At 33.7% G+C, this 27832-nt stretch overlaps 1 protein-coding gene across 1 annotated transcript; it reads right to left on the bottom strand.

The window, feature by feature from the left end:
• Positions 1 to 3081: 3081 nt before the first annotated feature.
• LOC145676371 (uncharacterized) lies at positions 3082 to 27783 on the bottom strand. The gene is made up of 2 exons (XM_081747222.1): positions 27076 to 27783; positions 3082 to 3764 (listed from the first exon to the last, which is right to left on the bottom strand). The coding sequence occupies exons 1-2, from the start codon at positions 27435 to 27437 to the stop codon at positions 3233 to 3235; spliced, it is 894 nt and encodes a 297-aa protein (XP_081603348.1). The 5' UTR covers positions 27438 to 27783; the 3' UTR covers positions 3082 to 3232.
• Between the last annotated feature and the right edge of the window lie 49 nt (positions 27784 to 27832).

Consider the following 27832-nt stretch of genomic DNA (forward strand, 5'->3'; position numbering starts at 1 on the left):
TTGCCGATGTTCGCAGAACAGTAGAAGATTTTGCACTATACATAAAATAAAAACGATGGAATTTCCAACATGGCACGTCAAAAAGACTCGAGATACATTCCGAAATAAGAAAAAGACTTGGGAATTGTGGCGTATATTTCCAAATGAATATGTATGAAGTTATATGAATGAAATGAATATATATGAGTGAAATCTTCTAAAATAAGACATCACACGAAAAAGCTATTGAGATGTAAATACATACTATATTTAAAAAATTCAGACACTACCATCAACGAAACAAAACAACAATGCTTTCTTATCAGATGTTGGTCTAAACTTCTAGCATACATCCTCTGGTGTACAATGTTCCATCAAGTGCTGATAATTAAGAAAAAAACAAATTTTAATGAATAGTTTTGTAACAAATTCTAAAATGCACAATGAACGTACGTCCCTTTTTAATTCATCTCATTTATGTATATAAGTCCTACAGAGGATGAGTTACTCTTATTTTCTCTCCGGCGTCAGAGAGCCGCTCGCACGGACAATACAATCTTGACCTTTGTGCGTTCGACAGCATCTGTTATTTCTTTTCCACTTTCGCTCATTTTTAATAGATGTTTCAGGAGAAGCTGTTTTCCCTCTTCTTGGGAAACACTCCGTGTGTCTCATTTTTAAATCTGGGTTGAAAGATCACATGTCATCCTAAAGCAACATCTCACTTCTCTCACACACATCGATCGTCTGTGAGAAAATTATCAAAGACAGAGTTTTCAAATTCACCTCTCCGTATCTTAAAACAACTCAAGATGGTTTATGTCTATAGATCTTGCCTAACTAATCTCATTAAAATATTTAATCACGCTGTACATTGTTTTTCCAACAATGCAAAACTTGACGCCGTCTATTTCGGTTTATGTAGTGCCTTCAATTCCATTAACCATTCTAATCTAACTTACAAAATTTCCAATACATTCTGTGTTCATGGGTCACTCATATCTTTGTTGAATTGAGAGTCGTCGTGATAAGATCGATTTCTAATCCTGACATCCAGAGAAGCGTAATTCAAACACTTTTATTGATATTGAACATGAATGACTCGACTAGCAGCTTCAACTCGAATTTTAAGAGAATGCTCTTATTTCCAGAAAACTGCAAAGAAAAGAAGATCCCGAGCTACTTTAAAGCGTGATGGATAATATTTCTTTCTGGTGTAACACATGGCTTCTAAAAGTTCATTCCGACAAGAGTAAATGCGTAACATAACATCAGCCGTAAAGAAAAATATTTACATACTTCTTAAAACTTAATCGATTTGGCTATCTCAAGAGTCAATACTCATAAGGATCTCAGAGTTACTTTTGACACAAAACTAACTTTCACAGAACATACAAAGACTTTCATTAAGCATTCAATGCGTCTTCTAAGACATCTGAACAGATTAACATAATTACAGAACATCTTATACCTAGCAAATTCCTACAGAGCAATAATTTTACAAAAACTAAAACAAACTTAGTTCAGCTATTGTAAATAATTGTTTATATCAATTACATGTTATTATTATTATAGTTATCTTGATTAGTTTTACTATTATTAGTGCATTATGCTATCATCTCTTAGATTTGTGAACTTCGACAAAATATCTTGCCATACTCTTGGCACGTACAAAGTTTGTCATCTGTATGTTAACATTAGTCTTAAGGAACGTGATATTGAAGCATTTTGTCGCACTCTTGACAAGTAAAATATTTCGCACTTGTATGTGTTACTATTTTTGTAAACTGACTACATCCTCTCATGTACAAGCATGATATTTTAGTAAATCGCGTCACATATCTTTTAATGTTTCCACTAAGGAAATATGGAATTCAAGCAAACTATTTTCACACTTTTGCACACCAATTTTTTTACCTGTATGCGATAACATGTCTCTCTGAGACTAAACGTCGACCGAATCATTGTTCGCAATTTTGACACGCTGAATCCTACAAATCTGTATTAATAAACTTGCCAAATATTAATTTCAATGAAATCCACCCTACCTATTCTGAACGAGTTTGTTTCTTCATTCCAGTAGTAATGTTTCCCCTTTGTATTTTAACATATGCGTTGCAAAATATGAACTTAGTATTCACCTTCTTTTCACGTGGGTCCTGCCGCATCTGACATTTTTATCTGTATGGTAAAATGTCTTGCAATTTTTGAAGGTAGAGCAAATACTTTTCCACACTCATAGCATGTGTGAAATTTTTCATTTATGTATATTAAAATTTCTGTTGCCAAGTTTAAATGCGAATCAAATTCATCGTAAGACAAAAGTTTTGCACCTGTGTAGTTAAATGTTTTGCCAACTTTGAATGAAAACTTAATCCCTTTCGACATTGTCGGCTTCTAGGAATATTGTCAAATGTGTGTAACAAGATGCGTAGCCGAACTAGAATGCCGACTAAATCAATTTCCACTTTCGCTGGAGTGAGATTTCCGTACTGTGTGGATTAACTTGTGGTTGGACAAAACTGAAAGTACCGTAAACCCGTTTCTAAAAAACTGACGTTCTTCTGCTGTGTGGATTAACCTGTGTCTTGCCAAACTGGTATGCCGACTAGGGAGCGCGGTGGCTCATTTGTGGAACGTTCACTTCCGATGCTTGGGGTCCCTTGTTCGACCCCAGCTCGCGCCGTGTAGACTTTGTGGTGGACAAACTCCGTGCTCATGGGTTTTGTTGGGGTTCTCCCGTTTCCACCATTTCACTCATCTCTAATCGCCGTCTCCTTTAGCCTAACCGGCATAAGCGTGGGACGTAAAACTTAAAGATTTCATTTTCGACTAAATCCCTTTCTGCACTTTTGGCATATGTGAGGTTTTTCTTTCTGTGTGAATTATCATATGTTTAGCCAAATTTGAACGTACTATAAATCCTTTTCCACAGTTATCACATGTATATCGCTTTTCTCCTGTGTGGGTTAACATGTGCATAGCCAGTCTGTAACGTACATTAAATCCCCTTCCACACTGTTGGCATGTGTAAGGTTTTTCTCCATTATGGATCATCATGTGAATTTTTAACGTTGAACGATGACTAAATCCCTTTCCACAATCTTGACATTTGTGAGGTTTTGCTCCTGTGTGGATTAACATGTGTTTAGCCAAACTTGAACGTTCTCTAAACCCGTTACCACACTCCTGGCATGTGTGAGGTTTTTCTCCTGTGTGAATTAACATGTGAATTCTTAAGTGCGAACGCTCTCTAAATCCTTTTCCACACTCTAGGCATGTGTGAGGTTTTTCTCCTGAGTGGATTAACATGTGAGTTGATAAGTGCGAACGGAGATAAAATCCTTTTCCACACTCTTGGCATGTATGAGGTTTTTCCTCCTGTGTGGATTGACATGTGTCTTGATAAGTACGAACGGTAACTAAATCCTTTTCCACACTCTTGGCATTTGTGAAGTTTTGCTCCTGTGTGGATTAACATGTGTGTAGCCAGACTTGAACATACGCTATATCCCTTACCACACTGTTCGTACAGGTGGGACTTCTCAGCTGTACCTATGGACTTGCGACTTGAAATTAAACTTTGAGTATTGCGTTTATCAGTGTTTCGGTACGTATGATGCTTTTCACTTTTATGTGCTATCGTATTACTTGACAAACGTGACAGAATAATTCCTTTACTCAACTGCTTCGTAATATCAGATTTCTCATCTGAATAAGAAATGGCTTCCTTTAATATAATACACGTATTCACTTGTCTGTCAAGATCACATTCGTTGTAGCGCCTGTAACAAGTTCAATAAATAAAAAAACGTAAATTAAGTTAGTAAGTAACAACCAAAAATGAAATCATACAGTATATTTCAATACAAAATAACGTTTATTTTTGTTCTGTTACATGAAATGTTGTAGAAACATGAAACCGAGAACTATCGAGGTGTTTCCATATTTCTCTAATCTCGAAATAAAAGTGTGTAATTTGCTTTATTATATCAAATTGTTCAATTATATATATATATATATATATATATATATATATATATATATATATATATATATACACGATATCAGAGTTAAGTGCATAACAACGTATACATATGTTGTGCTATGAAATAAATATTCATTATTATCAGTGAAATTAGAGATCCATTGTTACTAAAATATTTATAAATCATTAATTTTTGTGTCACAAAATTTAGCAATCGTAATAACTTGTTGCAATCGCCGCTACAAAAAAATGTAATGATGACAAAGAAACAAAGGAAAGGTATAACAAGTTTTACAATATTGCACAAAATATATCATTTGAATCAGTTCACCAATCTCTACGTGTGTTTTTAATATAGTCTGATTCTTTGAGACAGTAAACATTAATACATAATACAATCGTTGCGTCTATTGATATATAGCTACGCGGTTACATTTGATATATATTTAAGTCCTCTTATTAAGTAAATAATTTTGAGAGTTGGCGAGTATCCAACTTCTTGTAATTCTAATCTGTTTATTTGAAATACGTGACATTATGATTCCAGAAGTCCACGTTAAGGTAATGTGAACAAGCATTAGCACCTTCGTCACCCTTAGATTATTACTAGTGATATTGTACGTTTCTGCTCAAAAAGAAAAAAAAATAAATTTCTAATAACCTGGCGTAATTCCATTCGGAGAAGTCAAAATTCTATAGTCGATTTGGAAACCTGCTATTACTTTTTTTAAACAATGCCTGGGAGTGTTACCGTCATAGTGAAACACTTTAGTCATTATTGTTTTTTACATTAAAAGTTAAAATGGCGTTTAAAGATAAATGCTACACGATGAATAGCAAAAAATGCAAGAAATGTGTTATGCATCACGTTACATAAGACAGGAAGCTGAGCTGTGAGAAATAAAATATTTAATATGTTGAGTGTCTATATTTAAGTGGCATTTTATCATGTAACGTTCATTCAAATGATTATCATAAGGACGGAAGGAGGATTAAATTTTTAGTGAAAAATTGTATTTTGACGAGACTCTCTTTTTAGAGAGAGGATAGTTTCATACTTGCTTTTCTACTTTTGGAAAACTCGCGTGCACCAGTGTTTTGGGAAATACAACACTGAAGAGGGAGAAGATTAACAATCTGCATATTGTTGAATATGAACGAGAGATACGTAAATCCATTTTCGAAGGTTTAAAAGCCAGAAGACAGAAACATTGTTTTCTTAGAAAGATGTGAATTTAATAGAATGGTAATTGAACTACATTACAGCAGACGATCGACAAGAAGAACAGATGGCACTACGTTCCGTTTACACTAAGTTGGGCTTTCAAAATTGTGTCCAAACATGAAGAAAATGAAAACAGAATTTTTGAAGTTACGTTCCTCTGGTTTTCATGCGACGATATTATATCTCAGTAAACAAGCTAGACATCTAGGTAATGTGGCTTCAGCTGCGGAAATGAGTAAATCGATTGAAATTAGATTTTACACTGCAGTTAGCTAGAAAACTTCTTCCTTCCTTTTTTCGCTACTGTCAGTAGAATGAAGATCCTACGAGTAAGAGAACAGATTTAAATTTTATGCGAAAAGCAACGTATGTGTCGAGTGGATTATGGTAGAGAGGTGGAATTTGTCATATAAAATCTCTACTCAATACCTGTGAGCAAGTGATCAACTCCCTACGACTTTAAACGGGTAATTTCCGCAATTTTTTTTATATATAAATGTAACATATGATATAAAATTAACATGTAATGTATAGAACTCTATCATGTATTACCTGATGCAGTTAAGTGATCACAATTTTGCTAGCATACAAGAAATTTTAAGAAAACTACATTTTCAAGCGGATGTTGTGAAATTACCATGTAAGTCCATGTAACTTCAAATCAACTTATATACTTATATATACGTTTTAACACATGCAACGTAGGTTCTAGTATGCGAATTAAGAATTAACTAATGGGAAGCAAAGCCTCTCCATAATTTCTTTTCCAAATAATGCCTTTATAGTTTTCGGACGTACTTCTTTACTTATATGGAGCATTCTACTTCATGGGAAAAACATCAGAAAATCACTACTTCTTCCTCCGGAATTCACATTAACATTACATGTTTCATTTCCGCGTTACTACAATACAATACTCAAAGAAGACGGCTATGGGCACTCTACACTAAATATGTCTACGTAGTTTTAAGGGAATTATACATAATATATCTTCTTTAAACACAATCTTGACGGAATAAAAATTATATAATCCTATACGCCTAATATTGTCATGGACAATGCACATTTATAAACCATACCAAAATCAAAACTACAAAAGTAATTTATACTTAACCCGAGAAAGCCCATGCTAATTATAAACCATATTAAAATCAAAACTGCAAAAGTAATTTATATTTAACCCGAGAAAGCCCATGCATTATAATAAACTTAAAAGATCCAATAGGTGACTCTGAGGCTCCCTGTTGCAAACACAAGCTACCTGAACTCACCGCGACCATTTGTATTTTCCGCCATTAATAGGAAGGGCTAGTCACTACATTGCTATGAAATCATTTGTCAATGATAATAAACAACGAACAGTATCAAATTATCAGAACAGTGCATACTTCAGTAAGAACGTCAGAGGCACCCCTTTACATAAGCATAAAAAAACGCTATTCTTTCTGAGGTAAAGTAAAACAAATGCTTAGGAAACGCAATAAGATGTATTTCCAAGAGATAGAAGAATTTTAGAGCACAGGACACGGGACGAAATATCTATTAAGAATAATGCCATTAAAATTGAACAGGGTGCCTCCGAGGCACCCCTTGAGTAGTGATTGACAGTGGGAATATTCCCGGTGGGAAGGAATTTAAAAAATGGGAATATGCCCAGGTTTTCCCCCTGGCCTATAAATTACCGGGAAGGAATTTATTTCCATTTCTTTACTTTATCTTCCAAATTATAATAACCCTATGACTACATTATTTTACATTATTTTAACATATTATGATTTACTGCTAGGTTCTAAAGAATTTAAATTTCTTTGACTGTACTATATATAATTAATAATATGCGTTTTAAGTTGCATTTTCATTTTCATTAAAAAGTAAGGTAATTCTTTAGTATTTGGGGGCTAAAACTAGCAAAAACGAGTTGATAGTGGTGTTCAAGTAGTCAAGAAAATATCGAGCACAATTTTTTTGGTGGGGGGCAGTAGGGGATTCGTACAAGCCATAAAGATAAGTGGATTGATTTATGTGAGAAAAGAAAGTGAATTGTTGGCTTTGAAGATAGAAAACAACGTGCCCTACGGGGTTCTACCCGCCTTCACTCGCTAACACTCGCTCGTCAATTCTGTCTGAGTTTAATGTTTGTAACGTAATTTAACCTATGAAACCATAAAACAACCGCATCGGATTAGAATATCGCAAAAAGTAGGTGCAAAAACTGGCCAGCCAAAGCTAAACAATAGCCAAAAGTAAGAAAGTACTAATTTATAAATGACGAAAAGGAACCATTTTGTAAAGTAATGTAGAATTACGTAGAAATAGAGATTAAGTACTATTAACAGGCCCTGAACTACTGTTAGTATTAGACGTCGGTCTGTCTCCTATCTCTGACTCGAATTTCTAAAAAGGTAATCGGACTTCTCTTACATGTGAATTAACGCATGAAATTTCAAGACATAGGTAGCAAGAAAGGTCATGTTTGGCAATGTTAACACTAGAAGCACGAAGCAGTCATTTTGACTGCTTCGAGAAATATAATTTCGTATCACTTCTCTAATATTTCCGCTAAGACCCTTAAATTCAATGACTTTAATATTGTTCTGCTCACTTGCTGAAAGTATTAAGCGAAAGTTTATATCTCTTTTTATAGGGGCGCTAGTGTCAGTTGTACCTAGAAGCACAAAGCAGTCATTTTGCCTGCCTTATAAAGAATATGGAGTATTACTGTTTCTGTTTCTAATTTGCAAATGACATGTCAAAACAATTTTTATTTCTGTACAAAAGAAGAGTTAAAAAATTTATTAATTGTAATTTGAGGCATAAAAAATAAGATAGCTTATTTTTTTGTTGAGATATCTAGTTCCAACAATAATTTCTATGAGATATCTACATAAGTTTTTTCGTTGCCTTGCAAGATATCTCGCAGTGATTTATTGACGAAAATAAATTAGTTCAGGTACATGTGACCAATATATGCATGTTAATGTGTACGTGTAATTGGTTGAGGTGAACTGTGTACATGTGACATTTTACAAGACTTCAAGAAGGACTTCGAGTTTATATGATCTCTCAGGAGATGAGTCTGAAGAAAATAATGACAATTTGCAGAATATGAATGAAGGAGATGGAAAGTAAAGTGATTCTAAACTTGAAAAGAACATTTTAAATTCAAGTCATGAAGAAGTGAAAGACGGTGATGGAGAAGACAACGCCAGTAGTGGTGACAGTTTTATTGCTCCAGATAGAACAATGTGGACGAAACTGGATTTGGGACAAAGTGACATTGTCCATATATCTAAGCAGAATATTGTTTAAGAAGCTCCAGGACTGACAAATTTTGCCAAGCGGGGATTGTCTGCGGAAGAATATAGTAGTGCTTTTCGTTTACTAGCCCTATTTGATGAATCAATGATGAGGCATATCATAAAGTGCACCATTGCTGAAGCAAATATTCAACTGAAGTCAACAACATGGATTTTCGCTCTTTCTGAACTATAAACTTATTTGGGCCATATTATTTACCGAAGTGCTACTGGTGCTTCAGCAGTACGCATTACCGTTTTGTGTAGGAAAAAAACCGGGCCACCAATTTATGGGAAAGACAACGAGTAGGGATAGAATCTGTGAAGTAAAACGGTACTTGAGGTTTGATGAATAGGCGACAAGATCAGCAAGACTTCAAAAGGAAAAATTCGCACTCGCACCCAAACTGTGGCATGGGTTTATTAAGAACTGCACAAAATGTTCCAAATCACACGATAACGTGACTGTTGTTAAACAACTCTATGCTACGAAATTCAGATGTCAAATTCTGCAATATATGCCAAATGAACACGATAAATTTATCACCTGGTTCTGGTTACTTGCCGACATAGAATACAATAATGTCCTTAATGGTTTTCCGTAAGGATTTGGAATGTACTGCTGGGTTAGATTTGTAAGGTGAATTTGTAGTGCGCAGTTTGATAAATCTTCTTACTAAAAAAAGGAATAAATGACATGTGATAACTTATTCACAAGGAAACTAGCTGAATATGTTAGGGCTAAACGTATTAGTTTGGTTGCGACAATAAAGCAAATCGAAGAGAGCTTACTAAAGGTTTTGCATCCTCAAAAATCAAAGACCTGCATCACTATAATGTTTACTGCGATCAGAGAGGTAGTACAATAACTGTCTACAAATGTAAGCGAAACAAAAGTGTTTGCGTTTTGAGTTCCATGTACAAGTCAGGGTCAATTTTCATGGAACGAAAAATGACCCGAATTTATGACATATTACAATGAAAGTTTGCTGCAGACGTCGTGGACAAAATGGTGAAGAAAAACACTGTGATGTGCGTATAGATGATGGTTAATGTACGTTATCTTCAAAGTGGTGGATTCAGCATATTTGAATTCCTGGATAATCAAAGAAGTTACCGGAAAAAATCAATAGGGACAATATCTCCAACGTTTGGCCGAAGAGTTGATGATCACTGTCGCTGATGACAGTTACAATGTATCTCAAGACTAGGAAGTTCCTTCCACCCGCATGCAAAAATGTCAAGTAGGATTATGTAAAACAACAAAAAAGCTGAGATATGTTTCAAATGCCAAAAGTATGTTTGTGGAATGTATGCTACAGAGATCTGAAAGCGAGTTATCTGCAGGAAGTGTAAGTGACTTGGTAATGATTTAATCCTAGGAAGATATTTTAGAAAGATATGATAGGAGATGCTATTTTAAACTAAACATTTAATATCTAAGAGTTGAGAATAATCTTTGATTACTTTTTCATTATTTTAAAAATAGCGGTATCAAACATTTTATTCATAAATATTCTTAATACTACGTATTGATGCACGTAATGTTTATAAATAAAAATAATAAAATTAATAATATGCTTCTAGGATTACTTGTAGATGCGATTCATGGAGAATGTCAATAAAAACTGTAATCCTGTAACATAACGTGGGTTCCTGTCACCACGGCATGGCGCATCCTCAGGTTGTGGATCGAGGAGAAGGCCTCTAGATATAGAGGTTAGCTGCGAATATACTGAATAACCAGTCGCGGACAGCTGACTAGGAGTGGTCCTCCAAATTGGGGGTTTAGGTAAGGCTAACAACCTCATCCTGTAAAATAAAGCACTTGTTCAGAAGTATTCACAAAAGCCTCGGAAAAGGACTGATAACTTGGCACGACCTCAGCATAACAAAATGGACATAAGATTTGGAACATGGAATATTAGATGTCTTTATAGGGCAAGCGCGTTAAAATCCGTAACGAGTGAGTTTGAGAAATACAGCATGGACCTAGTAGGAGTTCAGGAAGTTAGGTGGGAAGGAAATGGATCTGTGAATTACGGAAACTTTACGTTCTTTTACGGGGAAGGATATAAAAGCCACCAGTTAAGAACAGGGTTTTTCGTTCACAAACGAATATTATCAGCAATTAAACGGGTTGAATTTGTTACTGACAGACTTTCTTTTATTACTCTTAAGGGACGCTGGTGTGATATTATTGTTTTAAATGTACATGCCTCAACTGAAGATAAGGATGACGATATAAAAGATAGTTTTTACGAAGAAGTGGAAGGAATATTTGATCAACTCCCGCGATACCATATGAAAATTCTATTAGGAGATTTCAATGCGAAGGTAGGACGAGAGAATATTTTCAAACCGATTATAAGGAATGAAATTCTGCATAAGGAATGTAATGAAAACGGTGTTAGACTCGTGAATTTCCCAACATCCAAAATCCTAATCGTGAAGAGTACAAAATTCCCACATCGCGACGTTCATAATACACTTGGACATCACCAGACCGAAAAACACAATCAAATTGATCACGTTTTAGTAGATAGAAGAAGGCAATCTAGCATAATTGATGTCCTGTCGTTTACAGGGGCTGATTGTGACACTGATCACTACCTGGTAGCAGCCATAATACGAGAGAGACTATTGTTGAATAAAGGTAATATTCATTGTTCGAAAACTGAGAGACTTAATTTAAAGAAATTAGAAGAGAGCTAGATAAGAGAGAAATACCACATTGAAGTTTCGAATAGATTCTCGGCTTCACAAGATTCGGAGTGCACTAGTGTTGAGGATACTTCGATTGAAATTAGAGATAGCATTAAAATTTCAGCAAAAGAAACATTGGGACACGCGGAAATACGTAGGAACAAACTATGGTTTGACCAGGAATGCATTAAACTAGCAGAGAAGAGAAAACAGGAAAATTATGCTGGGTACAAAATGTGAATGAAATAACTACACGAAAATTTCGCAGATATCAGGCGGGAAACTTCCAAAACTTTTAGAACAAAGAAAGGCGATTTTTTGAAAGCTAAAATTAAGAAACTTGAAGATAATTGTAAAATTAAAAACATCGGGGACATGTATAAGGTAATCAGCGAAATTAGGAAAGGCTATCAACCTCGGGCTTATATATTAAAGAAATCGGACAGAACACTTCACACTGATACGGATAGCATATTAAATAGGTAGAAAGATTTCTTTAACGATTTGCTTAACTCGCAACCAAAAACTAGTGTGTGTGGAGAAAAGGAGATACACACTACAGAATCGTATAATCCAGAACCCAACCGAATAGAACTAGAAACCGCTATAAAGAAATTAAAGAAACACAAATCTCCGGGTGTAGATGAAATTCCGGCTGAGTTAATTTTAGCTGGAGGCGAAAAATTGTGGTACAAGATACACAAACTGATTCTCCTTATCTGAAACAAGGGAGAATTGCAACAAGAGTGGAAAGAATCAGTCGTTGTTCCAATTCACAAGAAAGGCGACAAAACTGACTGTAATAATTAACGATGCATTTCTCTTCTGTTAACATCCTATAAAATCCTTTCAAATATTCTATTAGCAAGATTGACCTTATACGCAGATGAAAGTATTGGAGATTATCAGTGCGGACTTAGACGAAATAATCAACTATCGACCAGATATTCACTATTCGCCAGATACTCGAAAAAATGTGGGAATACAATACAAGTGAATATCGTTTCACAGTGTGAAACTAGTGCTTCCGAAATATGCGAATACAATGTTTAAATTACAAGTAGTGCATCTGTAACAACTTGTTGATATACAGTAACCGGATCAAGATAGAATCTGCTTCTTGGAAGCAGGATCCATCTCAAAAACTATTACTAGCTATGCGTTACTCTTTTACTTCTATAGAGATGAATGTTGAAAAAATCTTTAACTTGAAGCACTTCAAATTTGAATAGAAAGTTAGGGAAAAAAATAGAATGTATCGTTGGGACGCTGATCCGATCACAGAAGAGCTTTTCGATATCTTATCCAGTATTTCTATATGAAAATCAGATTACAAGAATACTAATCATTTGCAAGAAAACAGCTCCTCAATATCTGATACCATTTTCGTTTTATAATGATAAATGTTGAAACTGAAGACAGATAATTTTAATCCCTTCAGGTTTGAACAGGTCTTCAACGAGAAAGATAGATCGTTTCCTCGGCAATCTGACTCGATTGAACACAACCAGATCTCAATATATCTTACCACTTATGCTTTACGGAAATCAGTATTGAAACCAGAACTAATTTTCAGTTTGAAGCAAATGTGGTTCTGATGTAGTGCTGTGAATAGTAGAGATATGTTTAAGATGCTAAAACGCTTTCATAAAAGCTTTTTTCATAAACTATGTGTTACTGTGTTTGTTTTCTGACGATAAACATTGAAACCAGAAACGGTTTATTCTAACCACTTCCAGTTTGACTGAACTTCAACGGAGGAAGTGAACATAGTATATAAATAGAGAATCGTTTACAAGAAACTGCAACCTGATAGATCTTAGCATTCTTCCTCTAAGAAAATAAGTATTAAAATTGAATCTAATGGTAAACTTGAACAACTTACGTATTTGAGAGTGTCGCAAATTGTCATTATATATTGTATTCAGACGCTTGCAGAAAACTGAATCTGGTTACATGCTATCGTTTTTGTTCTATGGCAATAAAAGTTCAAAAAAAAAAAAAAAAAACATTGAAACCGGTTTTAATAGTAAATTTGAACCATGTTTGTCTTATGTAGAGTTCAATGGGTAATCGTGATATGTTCAATTTAAACATTTAATTATGTGCAGAAAGCAGCCTTTCGATATCTCTAACCTTTTCCGTTCCGTAAGCGTAAATGCTGAAAGCAGAAATGGCTAACTTGAAATGCTTACCGTTTGAATAGAGGGTTTTTGGAGGAGATGGCCCTATTCTTGAAAAGCTAAATGAATTGTACAAAACCATATCTCGATAACCCTTATCGTCCTTAGTCTACAAAAATCAGTATTGAAACTACCTGTTTAGAAACTTTCAACAACTTCCAGTTTGGTAAAGTGCTGTGGGTTGTGGTATTTCCACGCCAAACCTCAATCGGTTGTCAAACCGTTTATTACTGTTAGTTACCGTTTCCGCCCTATGATGACAAATATTAACACCACAAATAGTTCGTTTCCATCGATCCGATTTGAATAGGGGTTAATGTGAAACCTTAATAGTGCTGACACATTTTGTGTGGCCAAACACATGATTTGCCAGAGCGTCTACATTAAGAAAACAGATGCCATCGGCACTAACAGTGAGTAAAAGGTTCAGCTGCATAGCATACTCTCGCAGTAATTTTCTGAATAAAGTAAAAGCAACGCATTGCTGTGTGTGGCATCGTTCTATATTTTATACGAACATATTCTTACCTAATTACCGCTAACACATGACCACTAAAATTGAAATAAATAAATCATTATTAATAAATGTGAAGATATAAAAGTCAATTTTGAAGAAAAAATGCGAAAGTGTAAGCATATATAACGAAAACTGATTTAAGCTACCCTAATCCATGAACACATGATCTAAAATAACATACGAGAAATGCAAGAAAACAAATATTAATAATATATGTGAACATACAGAAACATATTTAGAAAGAAAAATGTTTCACCTGTCGTGAGTTGAACCAACGACTATTTATCCCAGATATCAACGCGTTAACCATCTGACCACCGAGTCAATCTTGCAAATATTGTTTTGCCCGTTTAATTACTATGCAAAATGGCGAAATTAAATCAAGATGTAAATTATTACATTAAAAGACCTGGACAAATAAAGACGTTGACATTGGAGACACGTAAGTACAACCTAATCCTGTTATCAGCACACTTAACAGACTACAGTAAACATCATAGTAAAAACACGTGCATGGTTTTAATAAAAATTCCCTTAAGGCCGGGATTAGGGAAAGAACATTATAGTAGGTATAGTGTGACTCTAAAATACGAACTGGTATCAATATTTGGTGAACTAGTAACAACCAGTCACCCAACTCTTAGGATCCCTCCTAATAGTTTGGGGGTCTCCACTAGAAGACTAACATTTGTCAGTCGGACGAAAGAAGACCCAAGAGTAATTTTGGCAGTAACGACGAGATGATTATGGTCAACTTAAATCAACGCCCGCGAGCAGCAAACAAAAGAGAAGTATCAATTTCTCCCCGAAAATCACGAGAAGAAGGTGAACAAGAACAAGAAAACTCAGGTGTTCAGAGTAAGGTTGACAGTTGCTCTATAGGTATGAGTAATTATCAAGAAGTATTCAAGTTTATTGACAATACACTCGACGTAAAAGAAAATGATAAAGTCAAAATAGATGCAGTTAAAGAAGAATTAATAAAATGGCTGTTCTACCAATCCAGGATGGAGGGAATCACTGATAATATTAAGGAAGAAAATTAAAAACTAAAAGACGAAAACGGGGAATTTAAGACTAGACTAGACTTAGGAAAAAATAAGAAATCAAAATAGTGTTTCATGCACGATTGCTGATCTCAAAACTAAAAGCCTTGCAGAGATAATAATAATAATAAAAAAAAAAGACGGTAAGAGCTAGAGCAATTAAAGAGGCAATCGCAAAACAAAAGCCAGTCATATTTCTAAAAGGGAGGGAAAATGTGTTCATCAAACATCTTCAAACCAAGCTTGCGAAGTATTTTAATCCAATTAAGGACAGAGTTAAAGTTGTTTCTGTCAAGCTGGTGGGTGGTTCACTGATAGTCGAGACAGAAACTAAAGAAGATATAGAAAAAATATCTATAAAAAAAAGTGATGGAAGAATTCAAATTTGAAGAAGAAAGGAAGAAAAGACCATTGGCTATTATATACAATGTACCGGCAGATATTGTACATTGCGGCAGAAAGACGCAGATATTGTGTCTAAAATTATTGAACAAAACTTGGAAGATAACGATGTGGAATTTGCAGAGAAAGAAGTAAAGCCGAAATTCAGAACTGGTCCAAAGAATGACACCAGGTGCCATTTGGTAACTGAAGCACCCAATGAAATATATAAGAAACTACTTCACACAAATAGGGTATATCATCCTTACGAAGCCTTAACAATCAAAGATTTCGTTTCAATTCCTAGATGCCTTCGTTGTCTTGATTTAGGACATACCCAAAGGTTCAGCAAGGATGACACACCAGCTTGTAAATTTTGTGGACGAAAAAAACAAAAAAAATGAACAAAAACATTGCTCGGAAAAAAGTAAACCCAAAGTTTGCATACCTTGCCAAAAAAGCAACAAAAAGTGTACGCCTTCCAACGAAAAGGAATGCCTAACATACAAAATGTTGTATGAAAGAGAAGTATCCCGAATTGACTATGGATAAGTGTTTCTTACAACTAATATTTAAACTACAAATTAAGATCATCTTAGAAAACAAAAGAAACAAAATAAAAATCGGGAGGACAGACACTGGGAATCGTAAAGAAAGCTAAATATGGATGAACACGTAGATTTACGTATCAATCTGTATGAATTTAGTTTTGACAATATAGAACAGTATGCTAAAACTGTATTTATTCAAACAATAGGGAAATTTTTCAATTTCATATTTAAATGCTAGAAGTATACGGAATAAAATTAATGAATTAGAGCTACTGTTAGATAGAATACATACTGTAAAAGTTATAATTACTGTTGAGACATGGTTGTATTCTGGTGAAATTGAATACTATAATATTAATAACTATAATAAGTTCTATGGTGTGTAGGGACTATAATCGTGGTGGAGGAATACTTGTTTATAGCAGTAATGGTTTAATTTGTAGACAATTATATATTATAGATAAAGCATAGTGTACATTTAATGATTATATTATATATAATCCAAACAAGAATATGGTTAATGAACTGTTAGATGACATGGAGACTGTGGTAACTAGTTGTAAAAATTCATCCATTCTAATGGTAGAGGAATTTCGTATTGACACATTAAACAGAGATTCAACTGAAACTTTCAAATATGTACAGTTTTGTGGAAATTATGGCCTCTTTCAGGCAAATATTAAATATCCGACCAGGCTGACTGATAATAGTAGAACCTTGATAGATCATGTATTAGTAAACGATTTACGTGAAGTGGTTTCTGTTAATAATATATTAGCTGATATAAGTGACCATAATATATTAATATGTAATATCATATTTCAACGAGTATAATATTATGTAAACAATATGGAACATTCACATTTACCTAAAATAAATTATAAACTAAATTATTTTAGAAATACAAAACTTTCCTTAACTACTAATTGTATTGATGAACAATACGGAAAATATATAAAGTATATGTCAGAAGGGATTGAAATATCTAAATATAAAAATATGCATAAAGTCTGTAGGAAAGAATATAAACCTAAGTCTCCTTGGATAAACGAGGAATTGTTAAGTTTAGTAAAAATGAGAATAAATATTACTCTTTAATTAAAAAATTCCCAGATAATATAGATATACGAAATGAGCATAGAAAACTTAGAAATATGGTAACAAAGTCGAGACGGCAACTAGAAAGTGAGTATTATTACAAAAAAATACAGGAATCTTTGTCTGACAGTAGAAATTTTGGGGTGTTGTTAAAGAAATATTAACTAATAAGATAAATAATGATATAGATTCTATACAACTGAAAGTATGAAATACATTAGTTGATAATGAACAGATACCAAATGTGTTGAATGATCATTTTGCACTAGCATCAAAGATACCCTTAATGGAAAATACAGCTTTGAACTCGGGTATACCATACAACCGCTCATTGTTTTTTACGCCAGTTACAAACATGGAAATTATTAGTTCGCTAAAAAAAAAGAAATCAGACAAAAGATGGATTATATAATGAAATTTTAATAAATTGCAAGGACACCATAAGCCATACTTTATCTGAATTAGTAGTTCTTTCCTTTACTCTAGGCGAATTTCCGATGCAATGTAAAACTGCTAAAGTCAATTCCAATTTATAAACGTTGAGATAAGTTAAATCCGAATAATTATAGGCCAATATCAGTATTAAGCTGCGTTTCCAAATTAATTGATAAGCGTGTACATAATAGATTGGTAACTTATCTCGAGTCTATCGACGGTTATCTATATATTTTATCTCTGGTCTTCCTGTGCCTGGTATTCCTATTGTCTTTCCATCTATCAGCATGGTGATCAAATCGGAATGCCAAATAAGATGGCCAAGCATGCTGTTTCTTCTTTTTCCTATTATTTTTATGACCTGTTGTCCTTCATTAGTGTCCTTTTGTCCTTGTTCATTCCTTCCTCTTTTTGTCCTTGATATGCGCATCATTGTGCGCCAATACCACATTTCAAGTACTACCAGGTTGGATATTTTACCTTTTCTCAATGCAAATTCTGGGGTAGTCCTACACATATGTAGGTACAATAGTAAGTTTCTGAAGATTGTGGATTAACTTTTGCCTGATCTTGATCAACAGATCCAATCTTTTCTCTAAAGCCAGACGTTAACCCATAGACGTCTAAAACCCGTTAATAAAATTCAAACTTCAAGTGAAACCGGGGGCAATTTCATGACAATGTGGAGTTTTATGGCTGACTTAAACGTACGCCTTAGATTGTGGACATACGGGGACAGCGCGTGAGACTCATTTTAAAGGTTCTCGGGTCGATTTGCAGCCAGGAATTACAGATTGTGTTCCAGGAAATTAAACATCTTAAATTTTGTGTACCATTGCTACTAAAAAAGATTTATTCTATAAAAGAAGAAAAAACCAAAACAGAAAGATGGGGTACGAGGGAAATGCAGACTATCTATGCTTAAGAGTTAAAATTTCGTTGTTCTTTCCATGGTTCCTCTGTATCTGCATGAGGCATATTACTATATTCATTTTGTTAGCATTAATTTTCATCTCTTAGAACTCAAAGAAAATATAATTTATCCTATATATCTAGTGGTTCCCTAAGTGATGCCGAAATATTCATTCTTTCCTGCTCCAATTGGAGGAATATCCTGGTATGTCATGTTCGGTGTCCAGCCATAAGACATACACTGAAACAATTCAAATGGATGAAGGAGCTACTATTTATTAGAACGCCAACCTTTATAAAGTTTGGTGGTTAACAGGCTAGGAAAAGTAATAAAAAATTGGATAAAAGGAAGGAATTAGCAAACATTTAATAAATAATTGGAAAAATTGCGATTAGTAATAAAGCTAAACGCAATCATCGAAAGAAAATGCATAACATATTAAAAAATAACAAAAAAGCACAAATTGGAAAAATACATTCCGAATATTACAACTAGGAAAGGAGAAAGAGAATTAAACAAAGAAACAATGGAAATTGAAAAGATCATGGTTCCTTTAATTCTTATACTAAAAGATTAAATATCGAATATGATTAAACATGTTACTGCATGGTAGACAAAACGCCGGAAGAAATCGACGTCGGATTAACCTACCGGCCAACGGTTTACGCTCGATACAAGCAACGGCTTTTGGGTCAAATATAGTAAAATACCACATGATACTTTTTGTGAAGTTTCAATCTACAGAGATAAAGCAATCTATGTATGAGACTATTCTATCTCTGAATTGTATTATATTCAACTTTTCAATTTAAATTTCAGGTCAAAATTTGTACATGTATAAAAGTTGGTTGTCTAGTGACATTCTGCACATTTGAAGCTGGTAACACTGTTATCCTGGATAAGTAGGCCTTAATCAGAAATATTCGATTAAACATTTCTTTTCAAATGTAAAAGTTATAAAACTGCCTTCTGGCAACTTTGATGACTCGCTACGGTGCCTGTGTTAAGACAAATTTACAAACATGGTATCTTATTATGATATAGCTATAATTTCGTTATTTTCATTGCGTTTTCTATTGGAACAAGAAGGTAATATGAATATTGTATAGAAGTTGTATCGTATAAGAGCTGTAAAAAGTAGTTACTAACCGTAGCTTTCAAGATTTGTTTGCTTTAAGATTCGTGAAGGCAATGAGTATATATTATTTATTTCCCTCCGTTTGCTTGATTTCAAATTGTTAAGCAGGTATCAGTTTCGCTGATGATTACACCAGGAAAGTAGTACCAGAATCATATCCTGCCATGTCATGATACAATTGCCACCTCGCATACAGTTTTGATACTTCGTTTCTTTTCACATCACACTGAGTTAAATATGTAAATGAATTGATTAACAAATTTTTCATTACCTTAAACAAGTAATAAAAATCTCAGTAATTTCACACCAAGTGTTAACAATAAGATAATACTGGTTTAGCACGAGCAATGTCGTTGTAAGGCACAAGGAGCGTAACAGATTGGGTGTCGAGCGGAACACGACGTTGTAGGGATAGTGGGAACTGATGAGGGGGAGGTGCCGAAGACACAAGGAGGGGAATAAGTTTCTCTGTTATCAACTCATATAAACTGTGCATACCTTTCCCTGCGATAGTCTAAAACATTTCTTTCCATAGAATGTAATCGTGTGAACTGAATTGGCATATCATGAAAGCATAGGAAATACAGAAGAGAAACGTTTCAGACTGTGTTTTCAATGACGTCCTTGACAAAATCAAAGTATGACTAACCGGTATTCGAACACGGAAACTTTTACCATGACATGGTGTGTTTCGATCCAAGGTGGCTTTCTGATTTAAAATTCGAACTACCCATAGAAAGCAATGAACAAAACCTGTAGGGAACTTATCAACTAGAGAAAGGGAAACTTATCGACTAACTAAAATTATATGCAGAGGTTCGATCCAAAACATCGTAAGGAGATGTTGTGAGTGAATATGATAGTGAATATATAAGTAGTGAGTATGAGACGATATTGAACCAGAGATGTAAAAATCAACTTAAAAAGAAAGCTAGCAAGTCTTGCTTCACATGTGCGTTCAAAATTATATACGAATGTCGCATATATGTCTTATGTTATACATAACTCTTTAAATTGTAACAATTTCTCTTTACGATCCCTCTAACACAGGTAAATTGTTAACGAGCGTTTTTCAAACTCAAGATTATTAAATCTAGATTAAGGGCGAACCTCGGTCAAGACAACATTGAACCGTTTTTGTTAATGCAGTATGAAATGTATATACTAAACAAAGTGAATTAAGATGTCATAATTAACAAACTCTGTCATGATAGTACAGAATTGAAAATATTTCTGATGTAAGGTAAGAATGTCCTTGTTTCTTGTCATGTAAACAGATCAAAGTGATAAAAGTTAAATGCTCTTTATATATATAATGTGGCATTGCACCAATAGTAATCAAGCTGTCTGGAACGAAATTGAACTATCATAACTGCACTTTCAAGGTGTCAACAAGTACCTGTAAAACTTTAAAGCCAGTATCTAAAATACCAAAAAAGGCAGATTGCTACATTGGTACATCATCTTTTAATGTGAGTTTAACTATCACTGTTTTCAAAAGCGCTAATTTATCAAGTCATTAAAAACTACATAGTCCAATCTGGCTACAGATAGCTCGAAAGTGCATTTAGTTCACTGCTTTCTCAGAGCTCAATTCAGAGCCCCATAATAAAAGAGACCTAAGTTATTTATGACGTTTCCACTAAGGTTTATTTATATTCAGAAATGTACTCTCCGCAGCATAATGTGCTAACTAGAAGAACAACATCGCCGTTCACTTTAGGGTCTTCAAATGATTGAACTGCATCGTGGTTCTATTCCAAGTTTATATATTTCACTATGGATAATAGATTTCCTTCGCACAAATAAACTTACTTCAAAAGTTAGTTAGTCGTCTTGACCTTCAAGGTCTTCACATTACGTATGAGGTAGATGTTTTATTGAGTTTAATGGAATAAAATTATGTGGTTCTGAAAGTACATTTTGAGCGTTTAAACGGACTGCGATGATAGTTTTTAATAGCACAATATTTACTACTGTTGATCATCCAGTTAAACATAAAATACGCCTATGTAATAACGTCTCTATGTTAGAGGTAATGCACCCTCCTGGTAGAGGTAGTGCCCCCTCATTATGATCCTGCTAGAAATGAGAAAACTATTGATATTAGAAAAAAACTAATCCAGAAGCATGGGATAACATCAGATGGTAAAATATAGAATCAAATTAATTTCAGAACTTAGCTAAACAAATGATCAAGAACATGCCGAGGAGAAAAACAAAAGGAAATCAAGAAAATGGTCGTACATTACTTTAGCACCGATGATAAATCTTTATAAACGAAAACGTGAAAATTTGTCATTAAAAAAATTAACTTCTCTGGAAATAACCTGGAACAGGTGTACATCACTTTCGTTTTGTTAATGAACGTTATAATACATGTTTGTGATTGCAGGTGTGTTTGTGTTTAGTGTGGCAACAAATCAAATGCAAGAGAGGACAAACCATAACTAAATGAGATTTGGAAGAATGAAAAGAAAGTCAAGAACAAACTTTTAGATGATATTCCTGTTCATTGGCATCTGTATCTTCTTGCATTATTTCCATTTTCACTCGAACTTCATCCTATTCACATTAAGACGATACTAATGGGAATTAGAATTGAAGGATTAATCCAAATAATAACATTAACTTTAACTGAAGATAAAGAAGAGAAACTAATTTTTTTGATTCACTCCCAGCACTTTTGGGATTATCATGTATGTAAGGTATGTGCTTTTAGAGAAATTTTTAAATTCAAAAAATAACGTAAAAAAATAGAAGGAAACGAAGGAGAAAGGGACAGAGTTTAACTTCAGAGACCATGCAACATCTGAAATGCATAACCGTAACCTAGTGAGTTATAATTAACCAGAAAAGGGCGGCAACGGAAATAGACAATTACAAGGAAGAAAAAGGTATGAAGTAAGTGCCTTGGTAAGACTGTAAGTAGTCGACAAAGAAAGGGGAGATGCGGGCTATAATCTTAAAAGGAAACAATAGTATAAATTAAAGAAATCCAGGTTTGATAATGGAGATTTTTGTAAAGGGTGATGCTTAAGCTTAAAAACGAAACAAAAAGCAGTATCCTATGAAATTTGAGCCATCTCCAAACGCTAATCGAACAAATATCAAGAACGCAACATTTTGTTGGTAAATTATGAGTATTTTGAGAAACTGTAATTTCAAAACTGACATCGAAAACAATCTCAGGTTTCCAATTTTTTTCGCCAGCTGGTAATACTATTTGAAATGTTAAATTTAACTTTAATTTCTAAGGCTTCACCTGTCAACTTCCTGATTTTATATCGAATAGCTCAGCGTTTACCGGTACAACTTCAAGTGCAAAAGGTATGGACCTGTGCAAAAACGCAGTATGAAGTACGGTAAATGCTATAAATACACGACTACTGACAAGATGATAGAAAACTCAGATCCTGGTGGAATAAGGCAAAAAGAGTGTAAAAAAATATTTAAAAAATTGAGAAAAGCTGCAAATTAAAGAAAGGGAAAATACTAGGAAACACAAAATATATTTCTTTTAAAAAAACTTATATACAAGTAAACTATAAACCTTTGGCTTAATAACCTCGTCAGTCTTGGTTCCTTGTACTCTCACGCTCCTGCACTTTCGATTGGATCATAGAATATATTCCAACGTGCAAGAAATCTAATACAAGTGGACAATGGTTTTTCTTAAAGCAGTGTACATCTTTTCTCTCATAAAACCTTGGATTCATAGCCATCATTGCGCTTTTGTAATGTAATCCTGTATTAAAGAATGAAAGAAGGTGAAAGATAATGCCCCTTAGAAGGTGTATTTTTCTTTGCTACTATGAAACTTTTGTTCGAAAGGCGGGATGTACTTAATAATTTCGTATTGAGGATTATATTCTTAATGTGGACTGGAGAGGACAAATTTACAAGTAAATGAATATATAAATAACGCTTTGCTGGCATTTTGTGAGTACAACAGGCACCGCAATGAAAATTGACTTAACGTCGCTCTGAAATCAATCTAAGTAATAATGATGATGTCAGCCTAAAGAGTTCTAAATAGAAGAACGAAAAGAAGTTAGAAAATAACCTTTTCAAATGTACCAGGAGGATATTGTCTGAGAAAATGCTGCTGCTCTTAACAAAAATTGAGACTAACCTTGCTTTGAAATCGATTTGTAGTCATAAGAACCATCTCCTTTTAAAGGAAATGCAAAAAAGAAAAAAGCACCATCAAGCACCCTTTTTAAAGGTATTAAGATTTTTTTTTTTGTAAAAGAAAAGAAGATACCTTGCGTACTTATTTCGTACTGATAAATCTCTTTTTAATATTTTATTATAAAGCGATTTTTAAATGAAAAATTTAAATCCTGCGGGACTTGTATCTAGGGCCATTCTCATGTCTGTCAAAAATCTAAAAGCAAAGTACCAAAATTTATTTCACTCACTTAGTAACAAAGACCTGATCTCAGATTACATCCTCTGCAGTTAGAAGCAAAATAGCACCAATAACTGTTAAAGCTCGAAACATGTTTCAACTAGAATGATTAGGGATTTTTTTTTTTATTTTTTGTACCTGGGATATTTTTACATTCCTTTGTATTCCCAAATAAGATCTCAATTCATTTCAGTCGCCTAAAACGAATGAATGATCTCAGAATTATACCATCTGCAGTTAGAATCAGAGTAGGACCCATTCTCATCAACAAGTTTGAAACGAGTTTAATGCTAAGATCAAGATTTCTTCTCTTGTTTGTCAGTACGGACATTAACACTTCCTAGTTGATTAAAAAAAAAAAAAACTCACGATTTATTTTCTCTTCTACTAGGGATAACACGATATCACAAACAGACTTCTACGATAGGCTCAGAGCAACGCAAACAAAAAGTTCAAATCAGAAAGCGCTTGAAATAGAACTTTCTTCCAGCTAGGGATATTCTTACAAATTTCTAAGCTCTAGAAAGCACAAACTCTAAATTTGTTATACTTAACTACTAAAAATGAAAAGAAATAAATTATTCATTCCGCAACATTGATTGTAGAATAGTTGCAATTAAAAGGTACAAATCCGAAACATGTTACGATAATGTTTGTAATTCTTATTCTTGAAATATTATCGATCTTGTGGTTGATAATAGTTTTTCCGCTTCTCAACGCGAAGCATATAATTTGGAATTATCTTATCCGTATTAACTGAGGGAAACACATTATTTATTGTTATCTGATACAACATAAAGGATAACGGTATGTTCGCAGATAACAGAAAATAAGATTATCCATTTCTTTCTTTTCTTACCTAATAAATCTTTTGACCTCTTATTTACGCGCTCTGAGGAACTAAGGGTTTACTTCAAATAACGTTATCGGTATTCGATGAGTGAAATAATTAGCTATTATTTTCTTCAATGTGAGAAAGGATAAGAATATCTTAGGTATGAGCTATAAATATTCCCAATCGTTTTATCTGTAACATGTTTTGAATTTGGAGACACGCCATTTAGTAAGATAAGTGAAATGACTTTAAATTTTGGCGGATCTTAAAGAGAGAACGCACCTAGATATGAGTCACAAATTATTTCCAACTTTTGTGTTTATTTCAGACGTTCTTCGACACTGTAGGGAGCACTGATGCCTAAAAATTGTTATAAATATTGTTATACTTTAGTGGAATAACTCTGTTTTGTCCTGGATTATTCAACAGGTTAGTAGTAATAAGGTATATTTTGCAGTTATATTTCTTGTATGCTATGTTCAAAAACTTTTTTATATATATAAACAAGTTTAGGTAAAAATTACTGTTATAATACTGTACAAACTTGTATTGCTTCCATGTTGCAGGAGAAATTGCACTAGCTTCAGAAAAAAGAATGTTTATACAAAATATTTTGAAATTAAGAACTAATGAGAATAAATATAAAGAGCAACGTTCTTGCATTTTCCATGTCCATTGCCGACACAATTGCCATTCCTAATCATGATTCTAATAATAATAATAATTATTATAAAAATTGCGCAAACTTAACCAATGAGCAAGAACTGCTGAGCCTGAAAACTATTTATTCGATACTGATAGCAGCCCTATTTGATTAATCTCTCATCTCTATTCTTCGTAATATTTTGAGCTCTTTTACCTCTACAGTACTCTTTTCCATATTGTTAGTCATAAGTGTATGTTAACTTGCTCTTATAAATTAGTATACGAACCGAGCTTCATCTTTCTAACATGGTGGCAGAGAGAGAGAGAGAGTAAATTTCTAATATTTTCTTTAACTCTTCGTTTTCCCCCTTATGGTAAATCAAATAATGACACATAGCCTACAGTTTCTTCGAAACTCTGATGTCTTGCATAAAAGTACATTGAAGTATACAAACTCTACGGTTGGAATTTGTATACAAGAGCAAGTAATATGACAACTTTAACTGGTCGAACTTTACTATAAAAGACAGGGAACTAATTCGTAATAGCATTTTAAATAATACCGTATTGTGAATGTTATACATAAATTCGTTCACAAAGTAGCTAGCAACCACTGTAAGCGACATGAATAACTAAACTCAATGTGCTAAATCATGACACAGAAAAAAAATATTTGGGAGTTAAGGAATCTACATAGGTAAAAAATTTACGTTCCTAATGTATTGTTATTTTGGAACGCAAACATGCAAGCAATGAAAGCATTTCAGGATGTTACTCATAATTTCTTTAGGACCGTACAAATACATATTCAACACGTATGATATGTAGACTTATGCTATATACAGTGCTTTGCGCTATCCTAGTTTTCGTGTATATTTATTTGCGTTGATATAATAGATCCTAACTGACACATCCCTGTTCTTCCAGTCGGACCAACATCCTGCGCCTTGCCCTCATTTACATAGCAATCTTTTTCTTTTACCGACCACCTAGCACATGCTGGTTAGTGTTGAGTGTACAATAGTTCTTGTATCGCCTGCGTGCGATCTTGTATAAAGAAATAGATTTCCATATTCTAGAAATGATTGGTGAATATATAAAAAGTCGACTATCTTGAAAGAAATGAGTACCGTATAAAATGAATTTATGTCTGTATGGTCATCTACAATTATTGAACATCCATTGTTGGTTAAAATACCCTTTTATCTTGTATTTTGTTAAAGTCTTTCGAAGCCCTCCGGAAATTGAGGGTAGACTCATTGGAGCTAAATCCTCAATAAAATAATAAACGTCCATATCTTTTGTTCCAGAATAATCATTTCACATTAAAATTTCGAAAATATTAGGATAGATTTTATTCTTACCACCGGTTATTTTACCTAAGACTCTATATAAATAAAACAGTATCGTCGAGCACCCATATTGTAAATATATACAAGAATAAAAAAATTGGTCAGAAATTCGTATTTAATAATAAAGAATCATTATTTTATCAAAATACGAACTACATAAGATTTGTTACGATGGTATCGATCTTATTATTATAATTTTGTAGTCTATGTGTGCCATTTCATTTCCAAATTGCAGATAAGTAATTTACGTTCGAGATGTCTCTTATATCTAAATATTTTTCATGAATTATTCTCTTTAACCTACAAACTTTTCGAACCTATGTATCCATATTATTAATCTGAGCCAATTACTTTATGAAAAATTGAATATTACCTTCCTGGCCGAACGGAATTTAAACTTTTTGTTGTTAATTGTTGGGAGTCCTTAGAGTACGACGCGCAAGTCTCTTGAACCATTGGTTTTCTTAGCGTTTCTATATCACTTTCAAACACAGGATGTTCTACGGCAAATTCTGATTTCACAGTATCAACGTTTAGTTTCTCATCCAAAGAATACATAACTGCATCCTTCTCCATTGTTTGCTCTCCTTCCGTTGTAGATAATACTAATTCTTTGTTTTCAGTCATCAGTTCGTATGTCCACCCTTTCCCTTCCAGTGGATCTTCCTGAGGTAAGTCATAATTAATTTCTTCTTTGCACATCAATTCCAACTTAACAGGTTCCTCTCCAGCCATTATGACTTCAAATTTAATAAGAATTTGACACTGTTCTTATGCTTCCCTTGTCTTTTAAGCTGCCAGTGTTAATGAAATGATTGACAAGAACGTTCACAGCAACTTTACACTTGCAATCAAACATACGATCATATTTTAATAAAAAACAGAATAAATGCAGATTGAAAACAGTAAGTTCTTCACAATTTTAATGTCCCAGGTAACAAAGACCATTGGACTGTTATTACGTGTATTAAGCATATAATAAATAATAAAAGTGAAGTACTTAACAAAAGATTTAAAGTAAATAATTATGCGAAGAGAAGTGTTACCACATCCCACGCCGCGTCGTGAATAGTGTGACTACCCAGTGAAAATATTTTGTACTAACTTATGCAGAAAAAAAGTACTAGATC

This window comes from Thermobia domestica, unplaced genomic scaffold, assembly GCF_964235325.1.
Source record: "Thermobia domestica unplaced genomic scaffold, izTheDome1.hap1.1 HAP1_SCAFFOLD_118, whole genome shotgun sequence".
In the NCBI taxonomy this organism is placed as follows: Eukaryota; Metazoa; Arthropoda; class Insecta; order Zygentoma; family Lepismatidae; genus Thermobia; species Thermobia domestica.

Coding starts and splice junctions, on each gene's coding strand:
- LOC145676371 (XM_081747222.1), bottom strand. CDS start 27,437: ATGGCTGGAGAGGAACCTGTTAAGTTGGAATTGATGTGCAAAGAAGAA. Junction 3,765..27,075: donor AATTCCGTTCGGCCAGGAAG/GTAATATTCAAT, acceptor AACTTGTTACAG/GCGCTACAACGAATGTGATC.